General features: G+C 49.7%; 1 protein-coding gene across 1 annotated transcript in view; it reads right to left on the bottom strand.

Moving 5' to 3' along the window:
* Nucleotides 1-4,605: 4,605 nt before the first annotated feature.
* The window catches only part of cacna1g (calcium channel, voltage-dependent, T type, alpha 1G subunit), a 157,523-nt gene continuing 149,102 nt past the window's right edge, over nucleotides 4,606-13,026 (bottom strand). The window contains 3 exon segments of the mRNA XM_079756762.1: nucleotides 4,606-5,467; nucleotides 8,677-8,897; nucleotides 9,823-10,003. Coding sequence (XP_079612888.1) covers nucleotides 4,721-5,467; nucleotides 8,677-8,897; nucleotides 9,823-10,003 — 1,149 coding nt within the window. The 3' untranslated portion in view covers nucleotides 4,606-4,720.

Genomic DNA, 13,026 nt, shown 5'->3' with positions numbered 1-13,026 from the left:
GTGCGTACATTAAGTGCCATGACGTACAACCTACAATAAGTGCGTACATTAAGTGCCATGACGTACAACCTACAATAAGTGTGTACATTAAGTGCCAGGACGTACAGAAGGCAGCCATGAAGCAGTAGCTACCCCTGGGCCAGTGATGCATGGGGTGAAACCCGAACATTAAATTGAAGAATTCTGCTCTATTCTTTTCTCCGTCTCCATATTTCAGATGGACTTTTATTAGGTCTCCGCTGGTCCGTGGCCGTGAGCTGGATACACATGAAAGATCTGGATGGATCACACAGCAACAGCACAGTTCTGCGCAAAAGCTGAACGTCAGAAATGCCCCCAACTCTGAGCAGAAGATGGTGGCACATTGTTGGTACATTTGAGAATATTTTATCCAAAGTTGTTGGCTGTTCGGCCAAGTCCAAACTACTGTCCTTTGATTTTACTCAACCACAATACTGCTCCTCCAAATGATCTATTTATTCAGTTCCATTTAAAGGGCTGGCATGGAAAAATTCTAGCTATGAATCGAATATAACTGACCTACTTCGGTTTAAATCGACCAATCGGAGTTCAACTGTGCCAAAGCGGTGACGTTAATTTGAAAGAGAGAGACAGAAATCACCCAGGACGAAAAATTGCTAAATAGGTATAGGGGGATTTGTATGAAACTGTTTTTGGTGGTTTTTCAGACAAAAAGATGTTTTTGCGAACTTAAATGTGCGATCTCAAAGATTTTTCCTGTAAGTTAATGTATCCATCTCTATATGTTGCCAAAAGGTAACACAGTGATGTGATGGAGACCACGGTTGGACTCCTGCTTTTGTTGTTGTTTTTAACCATAATGGCGTTGTGTGATTTTAATTTCAAACATAAAATTGGGTTCCTGAGACCAGGGGTCAATTCCTGCTTATGTGGGTTGTTTTTTCAAACATAAAGTCAATGTGTGAATTTTTATGTTAGATATAAAATTTAATGTCAAACATAACATCTGACCATCCATAGTGTCTGTCTTGGCGGCGCAGTGGTAAAACCGGCAAATTAATCTGTTGAGGACCAGCAGTCATGTCCTGCTTGTGTTGGGTGTATTCCAAACTAAGTGTGAAGATAATAATATAAAATCCGACCATCCATAGCAGGTGTATTGGTGGTGCGGTGTTAAAACCTGCAGAACAAAGTGCCTGAGACCAAGGTTAAAGTCCTGCTTAAGTTTGTTGTTTTTCAAACGTAAAGTCACTGGGGGGGACGGTGTACTTGACCTTACAATCCACATGGTATAGAAGTAAGGAGCTTCCATTAAAGTGAATCGGTGGGACTTGAACCCTGGTCGCCAGAATGTTCGCCAACATCTCTCTCCACTTCCCCACGGAGATTGGGAAACTGATTTGGACGGAGGATATATATGACATTCTACATTCTATATGACATCGTTATGTTTAACTAACATTATGGTTTAATGGAAACAAACATCAGCAGAAATGGAACCCTGGTCTCCAGAAGGTTATCCAACAGCTCCCTCCACTAAAACAGGGACAATGACCAATAAACAGAGGTTATAAATACGCACTGATTCTAATGTTGTGGGCCCTGGCACTTAATGTACACACTTATTATATGTTGTACGCCCTGGCACTTAATGTTCGTACTTATCATATGTTGTACACGCTGCCACTTGAAAATGGTACTTATCATTGTGATGTTACCGCAAGGTTATAAATACACACTGATTTATGTTGTTGTGAACACTGATTTATGTTGTTGTGAACCCTGGCACTTAATGTACACACTTATTATATGTTGTACGCCCTGGCACTTAATGTACGTACTTATTATATGTTGTACGGCCTGGCACTTAATGTACGTACTTATTATATGTTGTACACGCTGCCACTTGAAAATGGTACTTATCATTGTGATGTTACCGCGGCGACACATCTCGGTTTGACCCCATGGATATACAGTATATATTGTGAGTGAGTAAGTCGATGTCAGACACACACACACACACACACACACACACACACACACACACACACACACACACACACACACACACACACACACACACACACACACACACACTGTGGAAAATAATTGTACAATGTTTGAAATCTACCTAAATAGTAATACAAATGTATTCATGATGATTCTAACATGACACAATCAGCACAGAGGTGTCTGGGGGCACGTTGAACCAGAACATGGTGATTTTATAAATTTTCTATATCTGCCCACATAGCAATAAATGCATATTGGGTAAGACATAAGCATGGATTCCATCAAATAAAAATAAGAAAGAAAAATTGAATCATTCCCATTTCCTAATAAATTTGTTTACATGTTTCTGAGTTTACAGGTTGTATATATATATTTGATGTGTACATATGTGTGTCATGTGATATGTAGTGTGTTAATGTATAAAGTATATAAAAATATATTACATTTATTGCCCTTGCAGGATCAGATCTCAGTGAAGCGTTCTTCCTGCGTTGCCGGTGGTTCCGTGAAGCTGTGTCGGTTCTCCGAGTCCCACAGAGGAGGGAATGTCATCGTCCTTGGAGCCCGGGGAGCTGAACTGAAGCCTCATCAGGCCTGGTCCGTCACGCCCCCCGACCCCTCCACACACCAGCTGTCTGGGAACCAATCGGCTCACACAGGCAGGCGAGGTCCGCCCAGAACACACACTCTTACAGCGCAGATTACACACTCAGGGCTGATGGGCGGCTGGGGCGTCTCCTACAGATCAAACTCAAATAAATCCTGACCACTCTGACCTGCAGCAGCTCCATTGTGTAAACACTGAGGAAGGTCATGTTGGGTTGAATCTACATCATTATGCAGACATACAAATCAAAACCAAAACCAACAAAAAAGACCTTCTGCAAAAGTCTCAAGACTCACTGGTTCAGAGTTCAGCTAGACTCTGCATAGTCTACCCCCTTACATCCCCCTTACACAACTATTGCATGTTGCACGTCCTGGCACTTAATGTACGCACTTATGTTCTTTATGTATGTTCTTGTAGCATTTAGCATTGCGTAGCGTCTATTCTAGCTATCTGTGTTGTATACGGGGAATGGGTTAACCTAGTGATGGTTAGTACTCGGCACATGGACATCCTTACTGTACCGACAGCGACATATTGTTGTTTCTCTTTCTTCTGACAACTGAATTTATTGTAAGTCACTTTGGATAAAAGTGTCTTCTGAACACCCTACACGTAAAACACACTGCAGGTCCTGAAGAACTCGTTTCTGTGTGTTTCTCAGATTGAGCGAGTTGAAGTGGAGGATGACAGTGCTTGGAGATGTTTGTCCCTCTGCGGCAGCCAGGGTCTCCCAGCGAGCGTGTTAACGCCGGAGGTAAATAACACGACACAACGTCAATAAACACATCAACTGAGAGCGCTTCCGGACATTGAATCGATACAGTACAGTGTGAACCGTCGACCCGATCTCCACGGTACAGACGATGGGGGGCGGGGCCTGTATTTGAGAAACTAAACCGACTTTTCGCTCAATAAACCGGAACCACGACCACTGAATGCTTGTGCTTAAAAATCCAAGTTTTGTTTAATGACTTGTTTTTTTTTATCTTTTCAATATATATTTATATATATATATATATATATATTATTCCTACAAACACATGGTTCTCAGCACTTTGAAAAAACACGTTCACTTTCCTCTGTCATTCCAGAAAGCTGTGAACGCTCTAGGGGTGGAAAAGAAAAACACAAAGTACATAAATGGAGAAAAAAAAAAAAGATCTGAAAAAACAGGAAACAAAAACAGGAGACATGAAAAATAACTAATTTGATAAGATTTAAAAAAACAACTTCTATATCCTGTACAAACACTATGGCCCAATAATTTAAGAAAATAGTGTCTCTAAATCGTTCGTATTGCTTTGTACCTCTACCGTTTGCCCGTAGGCCCGAGGCAAAGTCTGCGCTGTGCAACAACCGCTGCAGTTCCACTGACCGCCACACGGGGGCGTCCATAAGTCCGACGGTTCATCCTTCGACGCGTCTCATCCCGTCAGAGCGCTGCGGGGTAGCCAGCAGCCATCGTAGTGTGTGGACAAGGTTAAAAGGGAAACAGTCCATTTTTTTTTGGCGGTATCGGTTGCTTTTCTGCGTTAGAGTTTCTTGTTTCGTCATGTTCTGGCAGTAACAATACAAAGAGAAGGGATGTTCACACCACTACAGTACTGTAACTCCTTATGGAAAACCAAGTTAGTTTTTTTTCACCATTATTACTCTCTACGGTATTATTACTAGGACTATCACCATCACAGATAGACCAAGTGCATTGTGTGTGTGTGTGTGTGTGTGTGTGTGTGCGTGTGAGTGTGTGTGTGTGTTTGCCTGTGTGTGTGTGTTTGTGTGTCTGTGTTTGTGTGTCTGTGTGTGTGCGTGTGTGAGTGCGGGAGGAACGATGAAAGTGTGTGACGATTTATCGTCTGCTCAGCCGTGTGCATGTGTTGACAGGTGTGTGCGTATATACCTCTGTGTGTGTGTGTCTGTGTGGGTCTCTGTGTCTGTGTCGAGACGGCGTCTGTGTGTGTGTGTGTTTGTCTCTGTGTGCCTATGTGTGTGTAGCATTGTCAGTGCGTGTCTCTGTCTGTGTGTCTCTGTGTGCTTGTGTGTGTGTCTCTCTGTCTGTCTGTGCGTGTCCCTGTCTGTGTGTGTGTGTGTGTGTGTGTGTGTGTGTGTGTGTGTTCAGTGCTCAGCGTTCTTCTCCAGGGAGAAGCTGGGTAGCGTCAATAGCTTGGGGTTGGTGTTGGTGCTGGGGGCGCCTGGGGCCTCGGGCCCCTCGCCGGCCCCCAGGTCAAAGGAGTCCTTGGAGTCGCTGGAGGGGCCCCTCCTCCTGAGGTGGCAGGCGTCCCCCAGGGCCGAGGGGGGCGGGGCCCCGTCGGGGGGGTCCACCGAGGTGCACGGCGGGCTCGTCTTCTTCTTGCGCCGGGGCGGGGGGAGGAGGGGGGCGGGGCCGGACGCCGCCGCCGCCGGAGGACACGCCTCCACGGTGTGGCGCCGCGGGCCGTCCAGCCAGGAGGCGGGGCGGGGGCGGGGCCTCAGGGGGGCGCGGCCGCGGGCCTCGGCGCTGTGGAACCTCTTCAGCGGCCGCTCCGCCCGGGGGGGGCCGGGGTCCTCCTCAGCCGAGCCGCCGCGGGCCGGGCCCCCACCGGGACCCCAGGGGCCCCCACCGGGACCCCAGGGGCCCCCAGGACCCCAGGGGCCCCACGGAGCCCAGGGACCCCCGGTGATGAAGGACACCTCGCGGTCCGTCTCCGCCCCCCTCCCCCCGGCGCCGGCCCCCGGGCTGGCGGGGACCAGGCGGAGGGCCGGGTGCTGGCCCCGGGGGGGGGAGGGGGAGGGGGAGGGGGGCGGGGTCACGATGCCTGTGGGCGCCGGGCGCCGGCCTGAGTCTGAGGCCACGCCCTCCTGAGAGTCAGTAGACACGGCCACCTGGGGAGGGGGGCGGGGGGGTGAGTGGGCGTTGTACCGGACGGGCGGGAGGAGGAGGAGGAGGAGGAGCAGGGGGAGGAGGAGGAGGAGGAGGAGCAGGAGGACGACGACGACGAAGAGGAGGAGGAGGAGGACGAAGAAGAGGAGGAGGAGGAGGAGGTTGAAGAGAGACCAGGGGGGGTTTGGAGGGGAGGGGGGGAGGGGAAGGAGAGTGGGAGAGTCCGTTAGTTGGGAGGGGATCTGGTTTGGGGGGGGGGTTGACCTCTAGAGGTTTGAGGTCAGAGGTCGACGGCCAGCCAGCATGGCTCCGCCCTCCTCCTCTGGTGTGAGATGTACGGTCTATAGACCTGCAGTGTTGTGCAGCCATTGGTCAACGGGCGGCGGGGCTGACTGTGCCCTCTGAACCCTGAACCCCTGACCTTTCACCCCTCTAACCCTCACCCCGGGTCAGAGGGTACGGCAGTACCGTCTCTAACACTAAGACTGGGGACGTCCCAGATCTGTTCATCATCTCTCGCTTCGTGGCAAAACCACAATCTAATTAAGCGACCAAAGTTCAGAAAAAAGTGTTTAAAGAGTGAGGGCTGTGAGAGCAAAGGGGGGATTAGCGGATGAGCTGCGGTTCGCGAACGACGGATTAGTTGCATAATGGTTTGTGAAATGGTTTGAACGTCCCAATGCAACCCATCAAGATCAAATGAGTTCTCTCCACATAGATTGCCGATCAAACGGGTCACTGAGTAGCCTTTTCTAAACATCAATACCAGTAATGACGTTAAAACGAACCGCAGACGGAAGATGAAACACGGTCTGTGTTTTGATACACGTCCACTCCGCGGACTGCTCTTTGAGTTCGAGAGCGGGCGTCTATGTTACCACAGTGACATCTAGTGGACAAAGCGCAGAATGCCACGCTCTGGAGTATTTTACGCTACTGCAGAGTATACGAATACCCAACTACATAACAAAGTGATCCATTACGAAGAGTACACAACAGCTCGTCGTAGACATATACTCTACTCTATGCTATATTGTAACGTTATATGGTCCACAATGCTCTTGTGCTCTATATAAAACGTTAAACACAAAACAGAAGTGTTCTGTGGCAATTCCCTGAGTAGTAAAGTTAGCGTTGTAGTAAGTGCACTGCATTGCCAATTTAATCCCAACAGGCCAAATTGTTCACCTATTCCACTGACTTGAATACATCTGATGTTTCAGCGTTTCATTGACTGACTGGAGGATGTCGTTTGCTGTAATTTGCAACAGTGAGACGTCGCCTTGTTGAGGTCATCGATTGGTCTAGAGAGTAGAGAAGCAGCAGCTTTGCTTTTCCACGTTTTCTGTACTGCACCACACAACCTTTGTTTACTTAAATCTGCATGGAGGATGGATGCATTGAGGGCGATGGTCAGCAGACACACAAGCAAACACACAGCTATATCAGTGTACTGCAGCTGTAGACACAAACGCACACACACCTAGGCTATGAGTCTACTGCAGCGGTAGACACACAAACACAGAGAAACGCACACACAGCTATATGAATGTGCTGCAGCAGTAGACACTAACGCAAACACCTACGAGTGTACTGCAGCAGCAGACGCACAAACACACACATCTACATCAATGTACTGCAGAAGACACACACACACACACACACACACACATCTATATTGGAAGGAGAGTACTGGGCAGGGGAGACGAGGTGGTTCAATGTTGCCTTTGTGGCCCTGTGTACACACTGTCTGTCCCTCTGTCCCTCTGTCTGTCTGTCTGTCTGTGTGCGTGTGTGTGTGTGTGTGTGTGTGTGACTCTCTGTCTGTCTGTCTGTCTGTCTGTCTGTCTGTGTGTGTGTCCCTCTGTCTGTGTGTGTGTGACTCTCTGGGTGTCCCTCTGTCTGTCTGTCTGTCTGTCTGTCTGTCTGTCTGTCTGTCTGTGTGTGACTCTGAGGGAGAGCGGAGGATGAGGGCAGAGTCTGTCATGTCCTACGTGCTACGGCTCTAGCGGCGCTAGTCCCCCCCCCCCCCCCTTGGACCTCTCAGGAGCAGGAGGAGCGGTGTCTGAGCATGGCCTCCCGGTCGGGAGCTCTGGGCACCCAGCTGAGCTGAGGTCAGCCGGCAGGGGGGGGGGGGGGGGGAGACGAGAGCGCAAGAGGGACCGGTGGGGACAGAGGACAGACAGGACAGGGGAGGAGACAGGGGAGGAGACAGAGAGAGGAGGAGGGGAGACAGAGAGAGAGGAGGAGGGGAGACAGAGAGAGAGGAGGAGGGGAGACAGAGAGAGAGGAGGAACAAGAAAAAGAAGAAGAAGAGGAGATGATTGACAGGCATATTAGGGCGGTGGGAGGAGCCAACAATGTGTTACGGTTAGGGTTGTAAAGACAAACGCAGACATGCCAGAATGGGTCACAAAACATTCCCTCCCATTTTGTTTGTTTCAGAACAGAGCGTTTCGATATTATGAATTTATATTTATGTAAGAAATATTAGTCTGTTTTAGGATGGAGGCCTTTAGAGGAATATCACCAGCCTGGAGACCATCTTGACCACATGACTTGACATTCTGTTTCTCTTCATGGATCGGTCTGACCGCTGACCGGCCTCACGGGTGGGAGAACTGGCCTTGACATACAAACCCCTTCAGCCAATCAGCGTAACGAAACCTGAGGCCATCACGATGGGCTGTTCACTGGAAGCACGGGACGAAGAAGAACGGCCAAAACGTCCTTTTCAACGGAGACTCTCTGCTAGCGCAGACTCTTGTTGAATAGTTGTTATGAGTTTATTTCTGCGATAATTGCACTCATGGCTGAGTTCACTACATTACTGCTTGTTGCCTCGGGGGAGACGCCATGACTGTTTTTCAAGCAGCGGCCGGTATCTGACGTCATAAACTACGAGCCAGTCGCTGATTGGCCCGTTTACGTCGTCAACTATGACCCTGTCCCTGATTGGCCTGGATTGCATCATAATATCCGGACGTGGATGTGGGTTGAGGTCCGGACTGGTTAGCGTCACTCGTCCCCACAGAATGTGAGGTCACGTGATCACGATGGCCTCCAGGCTAGTTGATCACATCCTACAAACTACCGATCGCCCCCCGTGTCGCCCACCCAGGGCTCAGGGTTAGACCACTAGGGTTAGCGCTCCGCGCTGCCAGACGGGGCCAGGTGTGTACTGAGGAGGGGGCGTGGTCCCGGGCCTTACCTGTCTGCGGAGCGTGCGGCTGAAGGCGTGGGGACGGCAGGGCGGCAGCAGGCGGGGGCCGGCCTCCAGGTCCGAGAGGCTGTGGGGGCTGATGGGACGGAAGAGCTCGGACGGGACGGCCAGCTGCCTGGGGACCCTCGCGTCCTCCTCCTCCTCCTCCTCCTCCTCTTCCTCCTCCTCCTCCTCCCTGCTGGGCTTGGAGCGCACCGAGCCACGAGAGCCTGTCACCCCCCGCCGAAGTCAGCACAAACACACACGCAGAGCCAGGTGAGCACACACGCACACACGCGCTGAGCCAGGTGAGCACACACACACACACACACACACACACACTGAGCCAGGTGAGCACACTCAGGGGAACCCTGAGGGGACGAGGCTGGTGATCAGGTAGATAAGACAGGTAAGAACTTTATTTCATCCCATGCATGAGAAATGCACTTGTTACAGCAGCCCATGGAATATAAAAAGATGCAACGATAAAATAAAGTGTCCATCAATACATCAAATGAAATAAAATAAAATAAAAATCACACAGTGATCACGATGTCATGCCATAAGGGCAGAAATGTACTCGCCTAGGTGTTACACAATAAACAAGGCTAAGAGGTCCTTCATTACCGATTAAGTACCTAATTACACAGGTGGTTAGAATGCTATGCGTTCTTACAACAGAGAGGAGTGGAGGAGGCGTTAAGCTGCGTTGCTAAAATGTGCGCGATTAGCCCCATCTGTGACGTAACAACTAGACCTAATCTGCCACGGCCGGATTGGACCGGACTGCTCAGGCTATGGGAGCAGGGAGAGACGCAGCGAGCTTCGCTGCGTCGCTGATGGAAACAGTCTGCATTTGTACAGCGCTTTTCTAACCTGTGGCCGCTAAAAGCGCTTTACAATATTACCTCACATTCACCCATTCATGCACCCATTCATGCACCCATTCACACCCCGACGGCGGAGTCAGCCACGCAGGGCGACAGCCGGCTCGTCGGGAGCAGTCAGGGCGAGGCGTCTCGCTCAGGGACACCTCGACAAAAGAGGCCGGGGATCGAACCGGCGACCTCCCGGTTAGCAGCCGACCTGAGCCGCATGCCGCCCTGACGTGCACAAGATCAGGCCCCGTGAACACCACAGTCTAACGCATGTTACCTAAGCAGGGGCCTCTGGGGACGTCTGTGTGCTTGGGCCCCTGGGCCGGAGGGGCCCCCGGAGCCTCTGGGGGAGGGAACATGTAGCTGTCGTTGGGGAGCGAGTGTGTGCGGCCCACCACACACTTCCTGACGCTCAGCAGGTGGTCCTCGGGAACGCCCTGCTGGTCCACCTCCTCCGTCTGGAGAGAGAGAGAGAGAGAGAGAGAGAGAGAGAGAGAGAGACAGAGAAAGAGAGAGAGAGAGAGAGGGGGAGAGAGAGAGAGAGAGACAGAGACAGAGAGAGAGAGAGAGAGAGAGATGTCAGTGTTAAACTCTTTATATGTCCACACATAGACAGCAGCAGTTACAACGGCCCCCATGAACATCCACTCGGTACGTGACTGACAGGAGACTGGTAGGTGACTGACCAGATGGACAGACATAATTGCTGTAGTTGACAGACAGACCCAAAGCTGTCACAGATCCAAGAACCAAGGACTCTCGCCCCAAACACACACAAACCTACAACCCAGCTCAAGCCAATTAACAGCGCTCAAGTGACAACACCAATTAAGAACGCTCCAGCCAATTAAAAACGCTCCAGCCAATTAAGAACGGTCCCTGCCAATTAACAACACTCCAGCCAATTAACAACACTCCAGTTAATGATCCATGCTCAAACCAATTAACAACCCTCAAACCAATTAACAACACTCCTGCCAATGAACCACGCTCCAACCAATTAACAACGCTCCAGCCAATTAACGCTCAAACTTTGGAGCTTGTCAATGTTTCACTGAATAGTATTTTATCAATGTCTCAGAATTGTTCTTCACCCACTGGAATGTATTTGTCTCCTTTTTCTCATGTCTGTGCTTACTTTTTATGTTTGTCTTATATTTCATTCATTTTAACTGCTGCCATTTTGGCCAGGCCTTGCTCGATAAAAAGGTCACTTGACCTCAAGCAATTTTGCCTGGTAAAATAAAGGTTTAGAACGCTCCAGCCAATTAACGCTCCAGCCGATGAACAGCCATTCTCTGAATGCATCCCTGCAGCTCGTCACACCGCCGTCCTAGATGGTGTTGTACGACCCAGCGCGGTGAGCGAGGGACTGATCACAATGTTAGTCAGCTCAATGTTTGTTAATTAACCGCTGTCCTCTAGCGGGCAGGCGTCATGGAGGATCCATTGGGACCCGTTTACACACGCACCCCAGGAACCGCCTGTTCACCACCAGCGGACTGGAAGAGTGAGCCGTAGGCGGCGATCACACACAGTACTCTAAGGGCTGTCACTCGTGTGGAGCACCTCACTGCCGTCTCTGTTGGAGCGTAGAATACAGCAGAGTAGTAGGATGGGAGTTCATTATGATGTTAAGCAACAAGAGGTGTTCTACACCTGGACCTCAATGATACCTTCAAATGCCTTTTTCCTTTTGGCCAAGGCCGCCAAACACAGAGTATTTGTTCTAACCCATTGGTAACAGCTGCAAAACAAGTCATCCCTGGCTTCTTAAAAGCGTTCGAAACCTTCAGAATCAGTTTGGCTAAAGCTCTCAGCAACCATGAGGCTTTAGCTCTGGCTGCACATGTCACCGTGCTACGTGCTACATGTCAGCGTGCTACGTGCTACATGTCACCGTGCTACGTGCTACATGTCACCGTGCTACATGCTACATGTCACCGTTCTACGTGCTACATGTCACCGTGCTACGTGCTACATGTCAACGTGCTACGTGCTACATGTCACCGTGCTACGTGCTACATGTCACCGTGCTACGTGCTACATGTCACCGTGCTACGTGCTACATGTCACCGTGCTACATGCTACATGTCACCGTTCTACGTGCTACATGTCACCGTGCTACGTGCTACATGTCAACGTGCTACGTGCTACATGTCACCGTGCTACGTGCTATATGTCAACGTGCTAGCCAGCTGGGGGGGAAGCGATGGCAGGAGTTCGAGTTGAGCTGAGTCGGAGCACAAAGGACTGACGTTCTTTTCCCCCCCGATCGAGTGACTTATGAATGAAGCGTTTGACTTGGAAAGGAACCAGAAGAAGGAAAGAGAAAGGATTGATTAAATGAATCTAAAGTAAATACCTTAGGCCGTCTGACACATCAACACACATAGATGCCCACTCACACACAAATACACTTGCACGCACACAGAGACACACACATACATATGCTTGTGCACACAAAGCAAACACACACACACACACACACACACACACACACACACACACACACACACACACACACACACACACACACACACACACAGAAATGATCACATGTACGCAATCAAGCACACACTCACGGCCGCAAGCCCACACAGACACAAGCACACATACAGCTTATCTTAGTATAAGTATAGGGAGCAGACAAGTCAAGCCAGGACAGGCGGTCCACCGCATAGGCTCTGAATAATCCACCAGGTGACCTGAGGTCTGTCAGACATCTCCAGCTTCAATCGAACCAGGAGCTGCTGAATATGAATATACACGTGAGGGAACCCGATGCTGTTCTTCATCAATGTTTTATCACTTGGTTTTCTTCTGCATCAAACTTTTTTATTCTACCGACTGGCTGGAATATGGCAGTTTCTGTTATTTCTTATTTCTCTGATGTACTTTAAGACTCTGTATTTTCATGTCTCTGATAGTGTAGTCTTATCTGTTTGTTTTAATTCTAATGTTCTTTATTATAATTAGAAATATTTTATTATATAAATTATCTTTATCAGTAAAATAGGCTGGAAGGTTTGGACTGCTTGAGGCTCTCTCTGTCTGTGTGTGTGTGTGTGTGTGTGTGTGTGTGTGTGTGTGTGTGTGTGTGTGTGTGTGTGCGCGTCTGGTGGCTGTCTCTCTCTCTCTCTCTCTCTTGGTCTCTCTCTCTGTCTCTCTCTATGTCATTCTCTCTCTGTCTGTACCAAGAGATAGCGATAGAGAAAGAGAGAGAGAGAGAGAGAGAGAATCCGGGGGGGGGGGGGGGGGAATCTCCCGCCTCTGACATCAGTCTGTGGGGACGTCAGGCGCGCTTAAGCGCAGAGCGACAACGGCGTCTCTATCGTGTCTAAAAGCATCCAGAAGGCCGGTCTTTCTTGTCTTTCTGCGATGCTGATGTAATTGGCTCAAGCTGTTTGCCACAGAATGAGCCTCAGAGACCCGCATGCATAATTCAGTGGTTCACTGATCCCTGCCCTATTGATTGAGA

The sequence above is a fragment of the Pollachius pollachius genome (genome assembly GCF_949987615.1).
Source record: "Pollachius pollachius genome assembly, chromosome: 19".
In the NCBI taxonomy this organism is placed as follows: Eukaryota; Metazoa; Chordata; class Actinopteri; order Gadiformes; family Gadidae; genus Pollachius; species Pollachius pollachius.
The sequence above is the reverse complement of the archived record's forward strand: the minus strand, read 5'-3'. Positions and strand labels throughout refer to the sequence as shown.